General features: G+C 36.1%; 1 protein-coding gene across 2 annotated transcripts in view; it reads right to left on the bottom strand.

Annotated features, from left to right (window-relative positions):
- Window positions 1-25,169, bottom strand: part of PDE5A (phosphodiesterase 5A) — a 71,283-nt gene that overhangs the window by 29,495 nt on the left and 16,619 nt on the right. For both annotated transcript variants that reach the window (XM_070948125.1, XM_070948126.1), the window contains exons 4-7: window positions 8,703-8,774; window positions 8,079-8,168; window positions 2,344-2,481; window positions 1,453-1,520 (exon numbers count right to left, since the gene is read on the bottom strand). In XM_070948125.1, the coding sequence (XP_070804226.1) occupies window positions 1,453-1,520; window positions 2,344-2,481; window positions 8,079-8,168; window positions 8,703-8,774 (368 nt within the window). The remainder of the gene's footprint in view (window positions 1-1,452; window positions 1,521-2,343; window positions 2,482-8,078; window positions 8,169-8,702; window positions 8,775-25,169) is intronic.

The following is a 25,169-nucleotide window of genomic DNA, read 5'->3' on the forward strand; positions in this document are numbered from 1 at the left end:
GCCATGACTAATGTTTCATAAATCTGCTATTATTAACTGTTTTCTGTTTGAATCATTCTATCCTTCTATTTGTTTGCTACAAAAAGGACTTTTTATAATGCATATGAGGTATTATATTAGACAAAATATTGGTCTGTGTAGTTCTGTTTTTTAGAAAAATTAATTTTCAGGCCTCCTTGAAATAAGAATTCATAGTTTACTCAGGTTGTAAATGTCCAAGCAACTCAACAAGGCTGGTTGACATTTCAGCATTAAATGCATCTAATTGATAGCTCCTTTCATTCTGATGGAACACAACAAATATAATTGCATTAGTTAGTAACTTATTCAACCAACAAAACTAGAACTTAACCAATTTAAACAATTGGTTAAGAATGCTGAAGAGTTAAGTAATAAAAATGGAGAAGCTGAATGGATTTCTTGGATGTACAGATCTGATTCACAGAAGAATTAGAGGGACAAGTCCCTTTCAATGAGTCCATGTGACATGATGGTTAGCATGGTAGACTATGACTGGGGAAACCTGGGTACAAGCTACCTGGGTGACTTTGGGCCACTCATTATTTCTCTACTCAACCTCTCCCCCAAGACTGTAGGTTTGAGGAAGGAGTAGCATGTACATGACCTTGAATTCCTGGAGAAAAAGCAAGTCATTTCTTTAATATATTTCTATCTGTTTATTATAGTTTTAGAACCACTCATAGCAATGAAGTTAATAAATCGATGAAGAACTGAAGATCAGATACAAGAAGTGCTAGCAAGGGGGTGAGCAACACAAGACCCATACAGTAGATGCCAGGGTACCTATAATGCCACTAGATGGCAGCCACTGAGCTCCAGCATGAAGGAAAAAAAGAAAAAGAAAGCACTGGGAAGTTGCCTTCTAAGCTAAGGTTCAGGATCTTTCAGAGCAGAAGGTTTACTGGCCACAGAATGCCCTCTGCAGAATTAATGGCAGGCTTCTCTGTATCTCTTACTTCCCTCTCCACATTTCTAAGTGTGAATTTTATGTTGGAGGAGTTAGTCAGCACACATAAAAAGTAGTTATAGGTTGGGGCCACCCACAAATTGTTGGTGTAAAGCAGGGGTCTCCAACCTTGGCAACTTTAAGACTTGCTGGCTGAGGAATTCTGGGAGTTAAAGTCCACAAGTCTTAAAGTTGCCAAGATTGAAAACTGATTGAAGATAAAGTGATACATTGTCAAAAAAAGAAGAAAAAGATGTACAGGCTCCATCTCCAACTGCTCCATCTGTTAAGGCTGATCAAAATGAACACTGCGTCCCTTTGCTAATCTTACTGAAATTAGTGCAATGTACAAGCTATCTATCATTTTAAATGGGATTGTATTGTCATGTTTCTGAGTGCTGAACTCTGATGGATTTTAGGAAAAGTCTACTAAGGAAAAGTCTTTGTGTAAAGCCATGAAAATCTCTTGGATATCATCCTTTTACCTTTTATGGGTCTCACTGGAATCTTCTGTTTCTTCATATTCCATGTGAAAGACACTGGAAAATGAATCCTAAATATGAGAACAGAGTTTGGGCTTACTTAAAATGTTTAGTAAAATTGTTTATATTGTAAAAAGCACAAATCATTTATTTTCTGCCTTGTGAAAAATGACTTCAAAAAACTATCAATGGTTTACTGTATTTTATAAAGCATTTTAAGACCCAGGATAAACAAAACTGGCATATTATAATGTTTATACCAATTTTTCTAACTTATACAGTATATTAGGCTCAATTTAATTTACTACATAACGAGTATGTATGTTTAATATGCTGATGATTCATATGCTACCTTTTTTAAAAAAAGGTTATTTCATATTACTAATAATTTTAAAAACTGTTCAATTCCCAAAGTCTACTTTCTGTAGCTTCCATACAAGAGAGTTCTTTCTAATGAATCAGAGTAACAAATCTGGGAAATGCCAGCATCTTGAATAGGCTTCTCTGGTTGACCTTGGTTGAGTAGGATCATGTTAACATTAGCCGTCTCTAACAGTCAAGCCCAAGTCTATTAGGATGCAAAAGGTCAATGCAAAACCTTAAATTGTACCCATAACCAATTTGCTATTAGTGCTGGCCTTTCAACATGGGCATCATATGTTTTTAATATTATATTGTGGTTGGCAGCTTAATTTCATATCAGGCTTCTGAATACTATCTAAGGATATTCGTTACCATATAGTAGTCATATTAGGGTTTAACAAGACATCAATAACTGTTGACCAGTCCAACTGGCTGAACACTACCAGTATATGTGATTGTGCAGATACACATTTTGCCATTGACACAATTGACAATTAGCCAGTTGAGAATACAGTCAGGGTCCGTACTTACTGAACAGTCTTCATCCACTATGAAAATGGTGCACTTTTGCACTTGCATGAAGGAAATTATAGTGGCAGCTATCTTCTTCAAAATGACTTCTAATGATTGCTGTTCTTCAAATATTAAACTGGCAAGATCAAGAAGTACCTGCAACAAAAGAAAAAAATTAATATGTCACATTAAGCTCATTTTAATCATCTTGAAGGTAGATCCAGTAACTCCAGGATTCTTTTTGAGAAAACCATATGATGGCATTAATGTAAAGAAAGAATGAATTATTCTTTGCAATTTGAACAGCATGAACTTTACAAGATCTCTGCCCACATATTGATGACAGTTTTACACTTACATTTTTTCCCAGAACTGTGTACATTTTGACTTTACAGAGCATCTACACAGTCTCCTTCCTACAGAAACTATATATCACTTTCTTCAGGAAGAGGCCCTTATATTCCTATAGACCAGAGGTCTCCAACCTTGGCAACTTTAAGCCTGGCAGACTTCAACTTGACTTCAACTTGAGTTGGAGTCCGCCAGGCTTAAAGTTGCCAAGGTTGGAGATCCCTGCTATAGAATTTGTGTTCTACTATAGTATTATTCGGCACAATAAAAGGGACATCTTCCAGTTGGCATTATTTGGTGCTAAGAAAAATTGTTCACTAGTTTATTAGATTGATCATTCTTCTTTCCCCCAGGAATTCAAGGCAGCCTATGTAAAAAAAAAAAAAAAAAAAAAACCCTCAATTTTACTTCCACAATAAGAATCTTGTGCAATATGTTGGGCTGAAAGAGTAACCTTAAACTGGGAAAAATGGTGCATCATAGAGCAAACATTTTGAACCAAGATACCTCAGATGAGCTAAAGTACAAAATGTGTCAAAATCTGGGAACCATAACTCCCATAGAATTGAAATTTGGCAAATTTTGTCAAATCATTTTTTGACATCATATAAAATGGCATAAAACATTTCCTGTGATCAATTCATGATGTTTTGATAGTGCTGTACAATTCTACACGGGCTATTTTCAAGGCAGATACCTCTCTAATCTCCCTCACTTTTTAAGAACTTTTCAATTATATTAGTATATCTACTATTGTTAAAGGGATTGAGGAATTTGGTAAGGAAATATCTTTGAAAACAACGACCCAAGGAGTCATAAATTTCTAACATTATTCATATAATGTTAAGATTCTGAACAACTATAAATATTTACCAGATATTAGGAAGAGAATAGGAGGAGAAAAAGGACACTAAAGAAATTAGATTGATATTAGATTTATATTCTGAATTTCTATCAAAGAAAAATAGCATTCAATTTATAATGTGAAACAGAACAGAATGTCTTCATTATGGTCACTATCTAGAAAACTATACAGTTATACAGTAGAATTTACAGAGTACTAATGGAAATCTATCAAAAGACTTAATTAACATAAGAAGAAAGACGAATATAGTGAAGCAATAAAATACCAATAGTACACTGCTAAAAGTTTGAATACTTATAACTAATAGCTACATTTTAAGGTATATGCAAGGACATAAAAATAAAAACACAATTACAAAACAACGTAACGTTTTAGATAATAATTCCCAAATTACTTTATTTATTTTTAGTCAGGTTGGACAATAACTGTCTTGTTTGCTCCCTAATAATATAGTCTCTGAAACAGAATTTGCAACTTCAAACTGATTGAAAAGAAAGGAAGTACAGAATTGGTCTTATCTACTAGGGAATTTTTTTTGAAGTGTGTTAAATACACATGGTGCATTCACAATAAAATCAGCAGCATAACAACCCATGTCTATTAGGATTTTCATTCCTGTAAAGTTGAAGATAGTATATTACAGCATGCTATGATAAAGGTTCTATGATATTTTTTTGAAGCAAGATTATTTAGCTGCCGCAAAAAGTTTACTTAAGGTCCCCCTAAGGGAAAATTTCAGCATTATCTCTCTACAAATCAATATATATTATCTGCTATATGACCATTTATTTAGCTTTGGTAAAAAGCAAAGAATGCAAGCCTGTAAAAGATAGGGCAGCATTATGTAATTTCACCTCCTAGGTCTTCTTCCAACTTCAGTAAACACAGTCTAATAATGTCAGTGGAACTAAATCATGATGGAAACTTTTAAGTTAGTAGGTGATCTTTCTTAACCAAATTAAGAAAGGTCCAATTCTTCTCTGGAATTGGACCTGTCTCCAATCAAAAGGATACTGATGGATTCCAATGATAGCTTTCCAAAATATTTTTAATGCTAATTTTATTAAAAATTACAACTGCAAGGATAAAACTAATACCTACTAAAAGAAAAAAATAGAAATATATAAAGAAATGACTTCCCTCTTCATCACAACAAACTATAAACAGTTTTAATAACTTATTACCTCCTCTTAAAATATAACAAATGATCTCTTCTTCCCACATCCCCTCTCTTATCTATAAACAAATCCTTAAAGTGTTGTCATTTCACCCATGACATCACAAAAGTCCATTAAGGGTTACTAGAAATAACATATCTATTTTAATTTTGTTCAAATTTTATTCCTAATAATCTTGATCTTTAATAACTTCAAATAATGTCCTAGAACTTGATTTCTTTTCGTTTTTTCTTTCTATTCTCACAAAATTCTTCAAAACCTTTACAAGCCTGTTTTGTAAATTCAATTTAGCAAAATTATTCAATCATTCTCTTGGTTTATTTATATATTCTTTTTCATTATTAAGACATTAGTGGGTGGGGGGGGGTTGTATATCCAGTGCAACATCTTTTTCCATGTCATTCTTGTAGTTTGTCATGTTTAAATCCACTTTCAAATTAGTCTCAATGTTGCCAGATAAAACTTGCTCCTCTTCCATAGGATCTTTTAAAGACAGTCTAGCTATTTTGTATTCTGTATTTGTAAGTTGTGTTTGAGTGTTCTTCTCCTTTAATTATAATCTTCAGTTCCTACTAGTTCCCATTTTTTTTAAAAAAAAAGTCCTATCTTATATGATTGTTTTAAAGAATTCAAAACAAATGCATTTTCCCATGGGAAGGATTCCAGAATCTTATTTCATTTTTTCTGGATCCTTATTCCATTTATAACTTTCAAAATTCGAAGCTACAGTATAATCACCATCTTACTGTTCATTCCTTCCCACCATTTTAAGTTTATTAAACATGTGCTTAAAACCTCTTTTAGTATGGATTGAAGTTACTGACCCAGTACTGTAAAATTTATAAATCCAAAGGTTCTTAATTGCTGAAGAGCAAGCAACAAGCAATTTCTGAAAATGATGAGAAAAGGAAGTATGCAAACTAATACTGGTAAATATAATGCTTAGCATAAAGTCATTTGAATTCATAAGTGCAGAAAAACAAAAAACATCATTTGTCTATCTTCTGAAACAGAATATTTGATTGTTTTAATCAAATATATTCTTTACTAAATATATTCATAAACTACTGGGGGCTTATATCTAAGGATATTTAACTCATTGAGTCAATGTGTATTCAGTTTCTCTGAAAATTTATGAATTGTAGCATGAGTGGATCAAACCATTTTTAAGAGCAATTCTCATGCTGTTAATGAGAAGCAGAAGATACTGCTTGAGAAAACAAGGCAACACAGAATTTCGGATCTGGTGGAGATCTTAGCCTGGTATGTTGACAGTTTTTGCAAACAACTTTAAAATCCTGGGAAAGCTTGGGAGCCCTATCCTCCCATTTGATTCCTACCCATGTTTTTGCAGGGTTAGGGTAAGGGCAGGCCAAGATACATCCCTCAGTAAACAGTGGTAGAACATAAGTAATCCTTTAACAAAGTACATAGGTAGATGTCACACCCTTCAAAGCATACTGAAAGAACAGTTCTGCCCTACCAGTTATAGTAAACACCCTATTAATACATATTGGGGAGCCTTGGTGTCTGAACAAATTTACAGAACAGGAAGGAACAGGATTTATTCCACCTCAAGCTCACTCCAGAATATGGAATATATGACTATGGAGAAAGAGTTGTTCTGACTGTATCTTCCTTCATTTTTGTATCCCTTTAAGTATCTGACCTATCCCAAGAAGAATACATAAATAGAAGCAATATACTGCATTCCAAATTTCTTCCTACTTTTACTTTTGCACACTGAATTACATGGAAAAATTACATTTTCTCAGAACACAGTAGCTCTATTATGAATCCAATCTTTCTGTTCAAAGAATTAACACCAGCTGTCTGCAATTAAAGTAAAATCGAATCTTGCCAGGCTCAAGGTTGACTCAGCCTTCCATCCTTTCTAAGGTAGGTAAATTGAGGACCCAGTTTGTGGGGACAATAAGATGACTTTGTATAAATATACAAAAGTATGAAGGCTATTGCTTATTGCTTAACGCACTGTAAGCCGCCCTGAGTCTCCGGAGAAGGGTGGCATATAAATAAATTTAAAAAAAAAAAAAAAGAATCCAGAGGGCACAGTCCCTAATTGCAAGGTTAATGGAGAAAGTTGAACTCAGACTGGTGGATCAAGATGCTTCTCATGTTCTGGTTATAATAAAGATTACAGAATATAGTTAGTCCTTGATTTACAACCACAATTGAGCCCGTAATTTTGGTGGTATGTTGTTGCAGTCATAAATTGAGTCATCATGTGACCAGACTTGATTTTATGATCAATTTTATGATAATTGTTTAGTGAAGTACATAGTAGTAAGTCTGACTCCAGCTTATGCAACGGGTGTCTGCCATTTTTTTTTCTCTGGAAAACAGCAAAGAATCTTACAAAACACAATAATCCAACTGTGGATGTTGTAACCTGTCGTAAATGCAAGCTGATTGCCAAATGCCTGAAATGCAATCATGTGAACATGGGGGTAGTGAGGCAGTTGTAATTTTCAGGATGGGTCATAAGTAATTGTTTTTGAGTCCATTGTAAGTTTGAAGGGACATTAAGCAACTGGTTGTAAGTTATGAAATACCTGTAGCTAGAATAGGCATAGATGTTCCAGTCCATGAGTCACATGCAGGCAGCAGAACTCTCCAGCCAATTGGTGCCTCACCACAGCAATTATGTTTCGAAAGAAAGTATTGCCAGTGAAGTCCAGCATAAAAGTAGTCTATATTGGAATTTTGGTGGGGATTGCAGCCAACAAGGGAAGAATTAAACTTCCCTCCTCAATGCCATTCCCTGTCATACTACAAAGTACATTGACACATTGACATATTTTGTCTGTCAGGAATCATTAGGCTTATGTATGAATCCGTTGATAGAAAGTAGGATGAAATCACTACTGGGAATAATGATGTTTGCAGTTCAACCTTAGTAGCTGATAACATAAAGGTTTAGTTGGAGTCTACAGCAGGGTGCCCAATTCTTTTTCCCAAGGGCCGTATGACAAATTGTAACTGTCACAATTTGGAGGAAATGTTTATAGCATGTAGAGCACTAGGATGCTTACCTGCCCTTAGCTGCTATGTTAAACTTCTGTAGTTTCTGTCATCTCCTTCTCTAATATGCCCAACCTTTTTTTCCTTATCCCATAATTTTTCAAGGTTAGATCTCAATGCAGGAGGATGGCAATGCATACTGCCAATCTCCTGACCCTTTAAGAATAGCTACCAATTATGGCACCAAGTACACTCAAAAGAACATACCATACATATTGGCTATACCTGATGCACATGAAAAAACATGAAAACAGTGTTTTTAATACTGTGTATACCTTATACAAACCACACCCATAGATATGACATTTTTACCTCACCTGATTGCGTCTATTTTCAAGAAGGGAAGTCTCATAGAGCTGAGCATTGTGAAGAACAATTCCACAAAATGCCAGGTAAGCAGCAAAATCCTGTAAATTGGACATTAAAAGCTATATAACTAAAGATCCTCAGATTTGGAATCCCAAACTTCTAACAGTTTTATTTCTATTTTGAAATGATCTGATATTTTGCCAATTTTAATAGCACCTTTATTATTTAATTATGCTTGAGCATTTAGAGGCTTGTTATTTCCAATTCCTAAGCACTGTATTTTATTAGCAAACAGGGCTGTTTATATCTGTCTTAAAATACCAATATTACATGCAACTTGATTCTAGTGTAAAGAGTTGTGGTGAATTTTGCAAACACAAAAACAGATGCAGACAATGCCCAGTCTTGTGTGAAATATTAAATGTAGGCTTCCATTTTTAAAAGTAAGAACTGAATCTTGTTGAGACCATGAGCCATTTTTGTTCATGTTTTAATTCTGATGTCCCACAAATGCTCATCACAAATTCTGTTTAGAAAGGGTGAATGAATTCTTCTTTTGTTCCTACCGGAATTGTCTGCACTTTAGATGGCATGGTAACATTTATTACTAAAAATTAAATTGTAAAATATACCTTCTCATCTTGCTCAGTGAATGTTGCTCCACCACCAGATTTTTTGTTGATTGCTTGTGCCACACCAACCACCTGATTAAAAATCAATATAGGAATATAGTTCATTCAAACAAGTTTCAGATAAAAAGCATAAGGAAATCAATAGTCACCTGAGATGTCCAAGACTTGTTGCAAAGTTTACTATTGCTTTTGATACATAAGTATGAAATTTTAAAAAACCCAATGAAACAGTAGTATTCTTATTTTTAAAACTTACAGCGACTCTCTTATCCATATATATTTAAGAATAAACATTACTAAACTCACTATTGCTTACTTTTCAGAAACCCTGTGAATCCCTGGGGACAATTTAGTCTTATTTCAGGGTAAATTCCATGATCTTGGTTTGCCATGAGTTCTTCCAAAAGCATTGAGTCTGGTACTTATTTTCTCTTATTCTGCTTTGAATAGATTGTAACCAAATGAAACAAATTAAATGATTTAAGAATATTTGTATACCTTAAGACAAACGTTGAAGCACTTACAGAAATATGAGCTACTCATAATAGGGAGCCATGATCAATCTTCTTTGGCTTCAGAGTACATTGATATAAACATATAATTCATTGCTTTTCAAATTTAATATCCTAAGCCTTCCCTATCAAATTCTAGCCAATATATTTTTCTTGCAGTGGGATGAGTTCATGATAGTATTAGAATAAATTAATTAAAGTTGCACTTAAAAATACGAATATAAATCCTTGCTGAAATTTTTGGCCATATGTTGCTACTTTTCAAAGTTGATATAATATATTGAAAATATATTGCACTTTAGAAATGTCATGCTATAGTGTAACCTACATAGACAAACTACATTTTACCCTGTTTTCCCCCAAATAAGACATCCCCTGATAATAAGCCCAATCGGGCTTTTGAACGTATGGCAATAAGGCCAAGCGTTTATTTCAGGGTTCAAAAAAATATAAGACAGGGTCTTATTTTTGGGAATACACGGTATTTTGTTCAAATTTATCTTATTTTATTCCCAATTTTATGTAGATATACAAAAATTGAAAACTGATTTAATGCTACTCCATTTTTTCCTTTACCCTTCTGTCTTCTGTCTATTTTTTTTCCAGAATAGCATCAACTTGATGTTCTTTCAGATTTTGTATTCCTGCATCATTTGTAGGTCTTATGGGGGATTTAGTACCCCTAAATGAACTGCCAGGTTATATCCCTATGTATCTTCAGCCACTTGATCCATCTTGGAAGTAGCTGAGAAAGGAAAAGGAAATCAAGGCTGATGTTCTGTCCCCCATCCTCACACAGACAAATGCAATATCAAACACGCCTGCCAATAATTTATTGTATAAACAGACCAGAATTCCTGGCAGATGAGAGTTCTGGCAGCTAACTGTAAAATGCCAGCCCAGTCCAATTAGTACTCCCAAAAAGCAGGAGAGGCCTTATCTGCAGTCTGTTTCCAGAGCGACAAATTATCCACAAGAGTTTAGTCCAAAACATATCTGAGCCTAAGTGCAGGATTCACGATGTGACTCTTTAGAGTTTAAACTTTTGTCCGTCACAAAGCCTGCCGAGTAATCACGCCCCCTTTTATCCCTTGTGGGTGTGGCCCTGGACCTCCCACGCCTCTTCCTTTGCTACGCACGCTTCTCCCTCCAACGCTGCCTGGGATCAAGCCAGGATTCATCATTATCACTCTCTATCAATGGGTGCTCCGAAATGCTTTCCTCCTGGCCCATCCCAGGCTGTTCCTTCAGATGGAACCTGAGGCATTGCCAGAGAGGAGGGTCCTGGAGAGGGAGACCTTGTCATTTCTTCCCCCTCACCTTCTGAATCCTCTTCCTCCATGAAGACAGGCTCGGGAGTCGGAGTCATAACAGCTTATAGTTTTCAACAATTGTCAGCTATCTTCCATCCCAGGCTTTTCTAAACTGTTTCCCACCAGTTTGGTTGGATTTCATATGCCATTATGGAAATCAAAATACAGTCACATATGGAAGATACCAGAATGTATGACTATTAGCCAAACCAACAAGATGTTGTGATACGCATATTTGCATTTAACATGCATTTTATAAAGGAAAACAGAAATTATTTGGGTCTGGGGGAATGGATCAAAAAATGGAAATTTAACCATTCTGCTAGGTCATGTTGAAAATCCTTATTTTATACATTTTATTTGTATTATAGGAAAGTCCATGTTGAAAAAAAGACATTTTTATCATCCGAGCAGAAAATTATTTAATTTTTTCACCTGTTGTAAGCCTAATAATTATCCCAATTCTCCTGCTGCTATTTGCTCATTAAAAATGTGCACATAAATGGAGTTTACTTAAATTACATCTCACTTAGCCCTGTGATTGTTCCCAATGATAGATACCGACAAAAGCTATGTCAGACAGATGTTAAAACTTTATTTAGAATTCAGTTCCCCCAGGCCAAGCCAGGTCAGACCATTAGTCAGTTCTTCTTGGGACATAATGTGGCTTTTGATGTTACAAAAGGCATCTGTATAAATAAGAAAAAAAGTTTCTAAATGTTCCCATTGTACCACAAAACTTTATATGGTTGCACAACAGTGCTTAAAAAAATACCTCTATTAATACTCTCGTGAAGTGAAGAAAAAACTCATTGAAAAGTGGAGAGCTACTTTCTGAAGCTGTACTATGTTGGCAAAATTACCTTACTTTGCAAACAACAAAGTAGTAAATAGGTAATCACCTACTGCACAGACACCTGTTTGACACATACTTGTCTTTATTTCTCCCAGCAAGCATTAGCCACATTGTGGCTAGCAGTTAGCTGTGCTACTTGGATATCTTTCAATATGCTTATTAGTGTGATTTGTAACAATATACCATCATTTTAAAAAATATATCCCCAAAATATATGGCATATTAAAATATTACACTCATCATATAATCTGCAGAGCAGTTTGGTGGAATTAGGAAATCACTTCATATTACATCTATATTACAGGTAGTCCTCAAGTTACGACCACAATTGAGCCCAAAATTTATGTTGCTAAGTGAAACATTTGTTAAGTGGATTTTTTTTTTACGACTTTTCTTGCCACAGTAGTTAAGTTGGTAACTCATTGTTAAGTGAATCTGGCTTCCCCATTGACTTTGCTTGTCAGAAGGTCGCAAAAGGGGATCACATGACCTCGGGATCACTGCAATCGTCGTAAGTATGAGCCAGTTGTCAAGTGCCTGAATTTTGATTACGTGACCATGGGGATGCCGCAACAGTTGTAAGTGTGAAAAACATTCATAACAGTGGTGAGTTGCCCCCAGTTCAGACCGGTTCTATAGAACTGGTAGTAAAACTGGAGGGAGATTCCACCCACCGACCCCGTCATCAGAACGCTTCTGTACATGTGCGCAGCCCCATTGCAAACTGGTAGTAAAGGTAAGTAGAACCCACCCCTGATTCATAAGTCCCTTTTTCAGTGCAGTTCTAACTTTGAACGGTCACTAAATGAACTGTTGTTAAGTCAAGGACTACCTGTATATCAGCTGCCCTCTATGTAGGACTAGTTTAATTTAAAAGATAGTTCCAACTTTTGAACAAATGTGGACCATAACTGAAGCACTTTTATTTGCTTGTCTGAATTAAAAGTATTATAAATATGCACAGCAAAATTCAAAAAGCTTTTTATGAAACCTGCCAGTATTATTTATGATATCTTTCTGAATTACTTACAGGTAGTCCTCGACTTATGATCACAATTGAGCCCAACATTTCCATTGCTAAGCAAGATAGTCATTAGGTGAGTTTTACAGTCTTTCTTGCTACAACTGATAAGTGAATTGCTGCAGTTGTGAAGTTAGTAACAACTTCATTGACTTTGCTTGTCAGAAGGTCACAAAAGGTGATCACATGACCTCAGGACACTGCAACTGTCATAAATACATGCCAGTTGCCAAGTGGCCGGATTTTGATCATGTGACCTAGGGGATACTGCAATGATTATTACCCCGGATCACCCCAACGATGCCCTTGAAGTGATGTCCCGGTGCCTGGAGGCTGTACGGATCTGGATGGGGAGGAACAGGCTCAGGCTCAACTCATCCAAGACTGAGTGGCTGTGGTTTCCGACGTCCCAATATAGTCAGTTGACGCCATCACTGACTATTGGGGGCGAATCATTGGCCCCCACGGAGAGGGCTCGCAACTTGGGCGTCCTCCTGGATTCACGGCTGTCTTTAGAAGAGCACTTGACGGCCGTGACCGGGAGGATTTTTCATCAGGTTCGCCTGATTCGCCAGTTGCATCCCTTTCTGGATTGGGACTCGTTACGCACGGTCACTCATGCCCTTGTCACCTCCCGCCTGGATTATTGCAACGCTCTCTACATGGGGCTCCCCTTGAGGAGCACCCGGAGGCTCCAACTGGCGCAGAGTGCGGCCGCGCGGGTGGTAATGGGAGCGACATGGCGTTCCCATGTAACACCCCTCCTGCGCGAGCTGCACTGGCTCCCGGTGGTCTTCCGGGTGCGCTTCAAGGTTCTGGTTACCACCTTTAAAGCGCTCCATGGCTTAGGACCCGGGTACTTGCGGGACTGCCTACTACCACCAATAGCCTCCCACCGGCCGGTACGCTCCCATAGAGAGGGGCTCCTCCGGGTGCCGTCAGCCAAACAATGCCGACTGGCGGCCCCCAGGGGGAGAGCCTTCTCTGTGGGGGCACCTACTGTCTGGAACGAGCTCCCCCCAGAGATACGGAGGATCCCGGATCTGCGCACCTTCCGCCGCGCCTTAAAGACCTTACTATTTCACCAGGCCGGCCTGGCCTAATTTTCCCCCTCTTTTATAAAAGATTTTTTAAATTTTAAATATCTTTTAGTATTTTATATATTCAATTTTAAATTGGTTTTAAAAGTTTGGGGTTTTAAATTTGTTGGGGCCAAAATGATTTAATTTGATTTTATTCTATTTTTAAATTTTGTATTGTATGTGTTTTTATTGTTTGGCTGTGCACCGCCGAGTCCTTCGGGAGTAGGGCGGTATAGAAATCTAATAAATAATAAATAATAATAATTATTAAGTGTGAAAAATGGCCATAAGTCATTTTTTCAGTGCCATTGTAACTTCGAACACTCACTAAATAAATGCTTGTAAGTTGAGGACTACCTGTATTAAAAAGGCAATTACATTCAGCATTTTTTAGTTTCCTTGGCAGATGTGTGCTTTCCTTTGTTTTTTTAATGTTTCTAGGCAACTGTGTTATTTCGAATAGCTTGAAATGTCTAACATTTTTGTGTACGTATAATAAATCTATCAGGTTTTATGTTTATTAAAATAAAATTATCTGTCTTGCGAGCATAAATTGGAAGTCATACAAGGATACATTTATAGAAGTATTTCGTATATTGTTGCTCCTATTGTGTCAAATGAGTTTTCCCAACAGAAATAGCTCTGCGCCTGTAATCAGCCTAACCCCATTTATTTTCAGCCTTCCTCTTTCCTTTGTAGAACAAGAAACCACTTTTAAAAAAAGAGCAAGCGAAGGGTGGGGTTGGGCACAATTTTCATTCAGTCATAAAGTTACCAAAGATGAAAAGTTATTTCAACATTATCCAATCTTTCAATTCATATTTATATTGATTTGCCAATTCGATGTTCTTTTAATCAACCTTCCAGGACAAAGAAAAGCACGATTACAGCCTCTATATAGCAACAGCGCTTAGACTTATATACCACCTCATAGTGCTTTATAGTCCTCTCTAAGTGGTTTACAGAGTCATCATATTGGGTCCTCATTTTACCGACTTTCGGAAGGATGGAAGGCTGAGTCAATGTTGAGCCAGTGAGAACTGAACTGTTGGCAATCGGCAGTATATATATATACATACATACATACATACATACATACACAATCTATACAATATTGAGAGGTTGGGAGCTAATTTTGAAAGCAAATTTGTCATCAGATTATTCTGTTGATTCAAAGAAATATTTACTCATATGTAATGCTTTTAGCATGCTAGGTCCTCCCAAAGAGATTTATAGAACTAAAACAAGCATATCCTTTAGCTGTATTATTCTGTTATTACCTTCTGCCTAAATGTATCCCAAAACATGGATGCATTTGTCCTCACTTCTGAAAATCAGAGCAGCCAAATAGTATCTAGAATTCAGGGGTGTCAAACTGGCGGCCCACGGGCCAGATGCGACACAGGCAGACCATGCCCACCCCACCTCCGCGAATGGGGAAAACATTATGAAACATCATGTAACAGCAACATAACACCGTAAGCTTGACACCCGTGATCTAGATAGTGTTTCTCAATCTTAGCAAGTTTAAGATGTCTGAATTTCAGTTTCCAGAATTTCCCAGTCAGCATTCTGGGAGTTGAAGTCCAGACATCTTAAAGCTGCCAAGGTTGAGAAACACTGATCTAGAGAGAATTTCTTCTGCAATATCTAGCAATGAGGGACTGCTGATATGGTGCAGCCTTTCCCAAGCAGGTACCTCTTAGATGTATTTAATTTCCATAATTCACAGCAGGCATGGGAAATTTACTCTTTTACAACTCAACTGGAAAGCAAAATAATATATTTGCCATGCTTGCAGTATTTGTCATGGGATCAAATACAAATTTCCTTGAAGAGATATCTGGGAATGTTTGAAAGAAGCAGGAAAATTAATTACATTTTAGCTGCAAAATAGGATCCAGATCAGTGAAAAACTTCATCATTGGATGATCCATCACCATAGGTTACAAAATTTTAAATGATTAAACAAGATCACTATATTTCACAAGATTTTGATGCTGGCCTGAAAACTTGGTCAAATCTCTTGAGGTTTGATATACTCAGAAGAGTGAAGGTATTTTAAAATTTAGGAAATATTTATATTATAAATATTTATATTACAAATATTATATTTAAGACTATGATTATAACAGTTATTTAAAAAATTGTCAACCTCTAACTTAAAGAAGTTGGATCACCAGATCTTTGGAAAAATCCTTTTTCTGTAATAGCATACTTCTGAGAAATGAAGGCATCTGTTCCTGATTAAAATGATGAACTGTGTATCATGACATCATATACATTTATATGAAATAGGTACAGTATGCATCACAATGTATATTGTCCCTACCATGCTCAGTTTTGAATGGACAATTAAGACTACTTTTTACTATTGGGGTTTTAATGGTATATTTTGTTTCTGTCTACCTTAAAAATATCAGGGACGTGGTGGCTCAGTGGCTAAGACGTTGAGCTTGTCAATCGAAAGGTCGGCAGTTCAGTGGTTCGAATTCCTAGTGCCACATAATGGGGTGAGCTACCGTTAGTTGTCCCAGCTTCTGCCAAACTAGCAGTTTGAAAGCACATAAAAAATGCAGGTAAAAAAATAGGGACCACCTTTGGTGGGAAGGTAACAGTGTTCCGTGCGCCTTTGGTGTATAGTCATGCTGGTCACATGACCACGGAGACATCTTTAGACAGTGCTGGCTCTTCGGATTTGAAATGGAGATGAGCACCGCCCCCTAGAGTCGGGAACGACTAGCACATATGTACAAGGGAAATCTTTACCTTTACCTTAAAAGTGTTGCCAAATTTTATGAGAAGATTTTTTGTTTTTCTCACGACTACCTTGTTTTTATGGTAAGTTTTAATTTATATTTTTGGTATATATAGTCATTTTGTGCTGCTAAGGATACAATTTAAAATTGTAATTTTAAAAATACATATGTTGAAATTTGAAGATATGAGCAATTTTCCATGTTACTCATATAGAGTGTTAATGGCTAGAACCCCAATCCCAATAACAGAGATGTTTAACCACAACTGGTGGTTGGGGGGGCGGGGGGGGGATTGTTTATTATTGCTCATGAGTTAAGCTCCTAGGAAGCCACAAAAATATATACAATAAATAAAGTTATAATTCAGTCTAGTGACTTAGCACATTAGCAGCAAGTTCTTGCGCAGAGTTCATCCAAAATAGAATTATTTGTGGCCACCGAAGTTTGGAAGGGATATGAAACAGGAAACAAGGCCTTCTATGATTAAAGTAGACCTCAATAGAAGATCTTTTGCTAGGCACACATATGGAAAAGTGTGCTCGTCCATTAAGCATCAAAGCTCCAATAGCCAAGTTGTAAAAATGAAAAAAACATTTTCAATATCTTGGTGATTAAATGATGATTTATAGCTCACACCAATCTTCTTAAGGTACTGGCAGCCCAAATGTGTTCATTGTTCTGGGGATTAGCATTGAAATAATTTTAAATAAAACTCTTATTCTCATATCTATTGCATAAAACCCAAACTCTAGTCTTTTATGGTTAATAATAAACTCCCTTGGGCTTTTCAAAAAGTCATGCCACTTAAAGAATATGTTTAAACCAAACAAAACCAGCAACTGGGTGATGATTCTGCTAAAAAAAAGTACCAATATATGAAATGTAGCATCACTATTTTGCACATTGCTGAGTTGCTCCCAAACCCCCTAACAGGATTTGCCTAAAGCATTTCTATAGAAATAAAATTTATTTTATATCATATAGCTGAACATACAGTTCAGATCACTATGTAACAAGTTCTTTTTATCTCCATAAAACAGGCACCACACAGAATAGATAATCCTGCATTTCACAAAAGGCTTGACAACAAAATCATCCCTCAGCTTTCCATCAATTCCTGTTATTATACATTTATAGCTTGCTAAATGCTTCATATACTGCAATTTCTACCATTTTCTCCAGCGCAAATCTATATCAAGGAAACCAATCTTACATATGTTGCACCCACAGCTGTTACTAATAGACTAGCTTTTACAAAGCTTTTTCCAAAAGATCTACAGTAGTTACTGTATATACTTTTTTTCATATTTTGGGGTGATACCTGGGCAGTTTACATACAGCAAAGATTAGTCCAGAAACTGATTCTTGCTAGGTATAATGATTACATTAATGTTAAAAGCAAAGGAGTTGGCTCTTTCAGCAACTTCACCAAGAATAATTTGAATCTGTAGCTGTCAGTAGAAATGTAGAAAGCAATGACATGAAAATGATGAGATGGGCAAAATGCAGTGTGAAATCATAACACCAATCCTAGTTTTTTGTACGAATTTACATCTTAATGTCAGGCACAAGTACATAACGTTATACTCTTGCACTGTGGTATCATAATGTATGTTTCATTGCTTCCCCACTCCCAACAGATTGCTTTGCCAAGAATTAGAAAAATGAAGGGAGAGATTCAATTGAATTGAACAATGCAAGTACCTACAACTGAAGCAACTTTCTAACTTTCCCAGTGTGTTTGGTAAAAATCTTACCAGTGCACAGCTAACCTGCAGCTGTTGGCTCACAACACTGTATTTTTCACTTTTATTAGCTTTAAACCACAGAAACCTGAAGCCATTCAATTGTATCACTGGCTCTCTAACGAATAAAAAAAAAAAAGAACATTCTCCCTCTATATAGAGTTCCTACCATGAAAGGAAAACTTGTGGTTGTTAAAAAGCTGTGAGGAAACAGTAAAAATTAAAAAAAAGAAAGGGGGGGGAGGAGTGTGTTAATTTAGACTAAAAATCCGTTCAGCTGGAGAAGGATTACTATTAGGGCATAAAATCTATGCAATTTCATTAATTGCTTGAATTCAAGCGCAGGTACTTAGATTTGTTATAGGATGGCTTGTGGCAAAATGAAGATGATTTTGAATACATTCTCACATGGTTGTTGCTACCATTATTCTACTTTAAAGGATTTATTGATTACCTGACAATAACCAATGTTATTTGTCAAGATATAATCCAGGTGTCCAAATTCATGGCAAGCTTTAAATATACATAGTGGTACTCTAAGAAAGGTTCCAGATTCTCTTCAGATTCCAATGTACAGCTCATTACAACTTAATTTGATTGTTTGGAATTTTTTTTCAGAAAAACAGGATTTTATGAGATAGGTCATGTTTACAGTCAGATTTGCAAGAATCTGTTATAATAGCCAATCTCAGTAAAGGTGGTTTTATTTGTTTGTTATTTTTATTTATTTATTTGATTTCTGATTTAACCTTCCTGTGGAATTTTTTTTCTTGGTCTAATCTACCTAGTGAGGCTGACACATAAATCACAGAACAGAGTAGAGAGAAAATGCTTACAGTGAAGAAGCACGATTAAAATTACGCTAGTCTATGACTGTAATAAAGATTTTATTTGATCTGAAGCATGACCTTAATGGAACAAAGAGTATAGCATGGAGGATTCCTGTAGCTACGGCAGCCAAACTGCAACCTTTTATTATACTGTGTTTGCCAACCCATGGTTAAAATTGTTTAAGATGCCTGTTACATCATGTCATATTGACAAGGCCTAGAACAGTGGTGAAATCCAAATTTTTTTACTACCTGTTTTGTGGGAGTGGCTTGGTGGGCATGGTGTGGCTTGGTGGGAATGGCAGGGGAAGGATACTGCAAAATCTCCATTCCCACCCCACTCCAGGGGAAGGATATTGCAAAATCTCCATTCCCACCCCACTCTGGGGCCAGCCAGAGGTGATATTTGCCGGTTTTCCAAACTACTCAAAACCTGTTGGATTTCACCCCTGGCCTAGAATATTGACTCTTTGTTATGTATTTAATCTATTACATCCCAAGAGTTTTCTAAAGTGATTCTAAAGCAGAATAGTGGGCAAGAGACAAGACTGCTAAAGGCAAATACAATTTTGCATTTTTGCAATCTTTTTTTATTTTACCCATTTTATTTTATTTTCTTATACAGTTTAATAGTAAGCTACTATTTTGTTCCCAGGGCAATGTCATTGCATGACCCATGTAATTATTTAAGTTTATTTAAAAGTTGTTATTATATGGGATCTCTCATTGCTCCCAACTGCAATACAAGTGGAGTCAGGAGACAAAGCCTAGATTAGGGTAGGATTAAATAGCAATAGCACTTAGACTTATATACCACTTCACAATGCTTTTACAGCTCTCTCTAAGCGGTTTACAGAGCATATTTCCCCCAATAATCTGGATCCTCATTTTACACACCTTGGAAGGATGGAAGGCTGAGTCAACCTTGAGCCCGGTGAGATTCGATCTGCCAAATTAAAGGCAGCCAGCCATCAGCAGAAGTAGCCTGTAGTACTGCATTCTAACCACTGTGCCACCGTGGCTCCTAAATAGTGTTCTTTTCCTTTCATCTTCACACCCATAATTGTCATAATTTCTGTTTATATTCAACATTTTTACTCAGCAGGCCCTCTTAATAGAGTACAAGCTGTTTTTCTGAAAATAGCTTAATTTTGTCTTTATTTAATATTAAACGTGGTTAGGGAGTCCAGAAATGTCTTCATCTGGTCTGCTTTGAAAAGTTCTTTTTTAGCTTCCTGATGGTAATGTCCACCAAGCTATGATAACTGTTTCCTTTCTTTTTCTCTTAAGTGATGTATTTATCACTGCTCTTTTTCAGAAGTTTAATTTGCTTCAAAAAGGAAGCTTTTCATGTGTATCATACGCTACAGAGTAATGCCACTTATTTTATTTTTTTTGTCTTAAAATAAGGAAACTGACTTTTTAGGCCCCACCAAAAAAAAAAAAAAACAACAACCTCACACCATTTTTCTCTATTCCCCCAAAGCTTTTCTCCACAGACCAGAGACATTTCTTTAGCATTGTTAGATGCATTCAACGTTTTATTTTATTTGGATGTTTCGTGTTGCATTCTTGTACATACAGATCTCAGATTTCATTCTGTGAAAAAACTACTTCTAATTCCAGAGGGAGCATCTGTCCTTTTTTTACCCTATGTTATTACTGAGCTAAGCAAGTCTGTTTTTTATTTTGTTACTTCCTGAGATGACTTCAATAAAGACAACTTAGAGAAAAGATTTGCTAAATCCAAGCATGCTTCCATTGGACAGAGATGCATCTTTTAAAATAAAATTGCACTGTTTTTTTTACAGCTATATTGCTGCTGTGGTCTTGTTGGAGATTAAACTTGAAAACGTTGTTGAAACCAGTTAGCTATTTATTAATAATGACCTTTCAAGAAATTTTCCTTCTTTATCATGTCATTCTAGAGGGAATTCTAGATAGTTTCCCTTCTGTTTTATATCCTTCAGAATATGAGAATGTATTTGGAGATATGTACAATGAAGACAGAAGAAGCTACAAAAAAGATGAAGTCATGGAGAAAACACCAAGATGTCGCATGGAAGGAATGACTGATGTATTAAATGTTTGTTTGTGTATAAAATAAAATAAAAACTTTTCAAAAAAAAAATATATGAGAATGTGTATAAAGATACGTATTCATCAGCTTCATTTTGTCTGATCTCTAAGAAATACACTCTAACCTTACCTCTTTTTGTTTCTGTTTCCTAAATAATAAGCAAACAGTCTCCTTACTGTGGTCAGACTTTAAAAATAAAATAACTGCTTTAAATGCAAAATCAGTATTATTTTCATGATTGTTTAGGTTTGCTTACTATGTTTACAAATTAAAGTATTATTCAACATAGAAAATAAACAAGAGAAATAAATGTTTGAACTTTTGCAAAAAAGCAAGTTCTGAATAAAGAGCTATAATGGCATTTATACAAAATGAAGAGACATGTTTCAAACTGATTCAGAAGAATGGGCAATGCTATACAGTACGTTGTTCACAGAAACCTCTCTACTGTTCTTATAAAGTTTTAAACAAGTTCTTCTTACAAAACTTAGCAAAGAACAATGCTCACGCATCCCATTTTCTGATTCTTGATGACTTCCTGAGTGCCTGAATATTGGTTCAGAGCTTCAATAAAACTGCATGTTCTGTTGATGTTCAAAAGAAAAACAGCTGGGATCCAAATATACTGTTCTTATAAAATAATGTTTACCTTGTTCTTCAGCCTCAGATAAGCTCATGAGAGATTCTCAAAATAAAAAGTGTGTGTGTGTGTGTGTAGAAGCACAATAAAATGTCTGGCATGATAGCATTTGACAAAATGCAATTGACAAGAGAAACAACTTAAAACAGGTGAAAGTCATGCAAGCTTCAACAGGAACTGAATAATTTTTTCAGTTTGCTTCATAGTCAGAAAAAAACTATCTGAATATCTTTTATGGAGGGCATTCCAGACCATTGATACTAAAGTAAGAAGGTGCCATTTTTCATTATTTGTTGGAAAGATAATAAATAATAATAAGAAATAATAAGTATATCTCCACTTTATTCAAAAGACATAAAGAGGCATTAAATTGTAACATCAGTTTCAAGCCTGTTAATCTGCTATTCTCCATATGTCCATCTCTGTATACCATTAAAACTGTCATCATCATGCTTTTTAAATGAGCAAAACAGTGTATCATAGGACAACAATTTTTGTGCTAAGATACCTCGTATGGACTAACTTAAAATATATCCAAAATCTAGGACCCACGATTCCTAAGAAATCAAATTTGGGGAAGTTGTGGCTGCTTCAATGCATTAGCAGTGGCTGTGATGCTGTGGTCACATGGTCTTCATTTTCAAAGTTCCATGACAGTTTCCCAGCCAATCTCACAATCCCTGACTCCCTCCCACCCAGCAACAGCAATATACCTGAAGGGAAGGGAACCTCTGCACTATTCCTGGGGAAGGAAGGAAGGAAGGAAGGAAGGAAGGAAGGAAGGAAGGAAGGAAGGAAGATTTCTATATTCCCTGCCAATTTCCCAAAGGAAACTCAATTGGGAAGCTGGCAGGAAGTTAGAAATAGCTAACTGGTTCTCACTGCTTTTTTTGCCCACCCATGGACATTCTTTTTCTTTGTTTATATAACAAATTATCTCTGAAGCAATGATCCAATGGGCACAGGCTGTCTAGAGACTGTTAACTATGATTTTATAAAAATAACAGTTTGAAGGAACTCCCTCAAAAGCGTAAGACAGGCACTGGGACAAAAAAACAGGGGAAAAATAAGGTTCTTCTGATATTAAGAATAGACAGACCTGCTTGGGTAAAAGAAAGTTCAATCAATAAATCTCCACAACAATTAACAGAATAAGCATTTCAAAAATAATCTTTTTGAAGTGTTTCTTTAATATTATGTATTTAGATTTTGCAGTTGTTCTATTAATATCTGCAAAATTCCAATTAACCCCTGAAGGACAGCATTTAGGAACTGCAATAATATACTATATAACAAAGTGCCATGCTGGACATCACATGTTTAGGTTTATTTTATGCATTATTATGCTAATAAGGAGGAGAAAAGCTTGATGCAGATAGAACCAGATTTATCTGATATTCCATTTTTATTCTTGTTCCTTCAAAATGTGTACCATTCCTCTTGTTTTTTTCTCTCCACTAAAAAACAAAATATAGGCATCGTTTTGTCTGTTTTTAAAACACATAGTTCTCCATATGCAACAAGATTATTGCCTTCAGCACTTTTTATGAACAAATGCATAGCACATGAAATTGTTGGCGCTATATGCACCCAGATGGCCAAGACACTGAGGCATCACTTATTAGGGAGTTAGGTGTGACAGTGAAAATATGCTTGTGATTGATTAGCAACTGCTGAAAGGCATAATATCTTTGGATGGCACTGGTGGCAGCTTGCAGAGAAGCAACTTCCTTTAACTCTTCATAATACTGGACATTTTTTAGTTTTTTGTTTCTGGTGTGATGGAGACAACGAACTAGAGTTTTCTTATATGATAGTGGAAGTAGCAGAAAAGATAGCTGAAGTATATTATAATTTAGGGGATGATTCAGGAATCATGCCTCATTCCAGAAATATGTCAGTTAGTTATTATGGTTAGAATGATGAAAACCTTTTGGTAAAAGAGTTGAAAGGCCAGAGAGAAAGAAAAAGCTTTCCCTGCGAAACTTTCCAAAATGCTTCCTTTTAAAAATATACAAAAGGGAATGTACTCTTCTTATGCTTAAGAAGGCAAATGATCTGACTGTCAAGAACTATATCAAACTGAATAATTATTTTAAACAATTCAGTTATTTCACTCTAAAAAATGTCATCAATTTTTGCACCAATTAAAAAGATGATTGGCTAGATATCTGCTGTTAATCAGGTTCCCCAACATGATATGGTTCAGATATATTAGACTTTGATCGCTTTAGGATTATTGGAAAGGAAAGAAAAAACTGCCATACACCAAAGACCTCTTAAAGTCAGAACTTTAAGCTATCATAAACTTTCAATTATCATAAGCATAGTCTTGCAGACTGAAGGCCTTGACACGTTCTTGTTTTGTTTCAGTCACTTATCTGAATAAAGGATAGACTGAACAAAACCTCCTGTCATGGAGTTTTGAAGTCGGGCATCACTCCCAATTCTGTTCAACTCAGTTGTTTTAGTTGATTTAGGGCCAGTTTTAATGATTGCCAAGGTTTTTTTTTTTTTAATTTTGGCACTTTTCCAAGCAAAACGAGGTTGCAACCAATCCCATGTTTTATTTTCTTGAAATCGCTTATGGCCTGGGAAAGTCCCAAAGATATGATTAGAATAAAAATGATGAGCGAGGTTAGAGCTTTGTTTTCTAGCAAAAAACAAATGTCTATGGAGATTCTCAGTCATCCAGGTCATGGTTGTCTCAAAGGTGCTTTTCCAAAAGGCAACTGAACTTTGTTTTTCTTTGAAGACATTTCATTTTTCATTCAAGAAATGTCTTCAATTTTGACAGTCAGAACTGAAGATGTTCTTGGGTGAGAAGAAGTCCAAAAAAAAAGTCCAGTTGCCTTTTGGAAAAGCACCTTTGGGACAAAAAAACCCAAATATATTTCTCATTTTTAACAGATCAGCATAATCTAAGTGAATAAATAAAATCATCCTAGCAGACATCATGAAAGTTGCCCAAAGATATACCTTTCCTATTGTTCTAGGATAATGAATTGAACACAGTTTACTTCCATCCTGAATTGTTTGATCAACTTCCTTGCAATTTCAGGGAATAATTGCTGCAAAGCAACAGGCATGCACGAAGCAACGAATTTCACTTGGATAAAGCAATCTGTTTAAACCAAACAATTTGGGTAACATTACTTTGCATTGGGGTCAGGTTTTGGAGAAGATGACATGCATCTCCAGAAAGACTGGCTAATGGACTAGGCATAGTCCTCACCAAAACGGCCCAGCTTGGTGAAATTTCAAAGTGCCTCAAGAAAGCTCCAGGTAATTTATATTGTTATTTTAGAGTATTTTTCTCTAATACTTCCCAGGAAGTCTCTCTCTTGCATTCCGATCTCCACAGAACAAAGGAGAAAAAGGCTGATTGTGTGCCAGAGCCATCAAATCAGTGGTGGGTTGACCCAGGTTCAGACCGGTTCTACAGAACCAGTAATAAAACCGGTGGGAGGCTCCACCCACCGACCCTGACATCATCAGAAGATTCTGCGCATGCACAGAAGTGCCACACACACTCCCGATTCCAAACCGGTAGCAAAGATAAGTAGAACCCACTACTGCTTCAATCCAACAGGTGAGAAGCAGTGAACAGCTCTCCACTTTCCTATAAA

This window comes from Pituophis catenifer, unplaced genomic scaffold, assembly GCF_029215685.1.
Source record: "Pituophis catenifer annectens isolate HBS135680 unplaced genomic scaffold, rPitCat1.0.hap2 SCAF_8, whole genome shotgun sequence".
Taxonomy (NCBI): Eukaryota; Metazoa; Chordata; class Lepidosauria; order Squamata; family Colubridae; genus Pituophis; species Pituophis catenifer.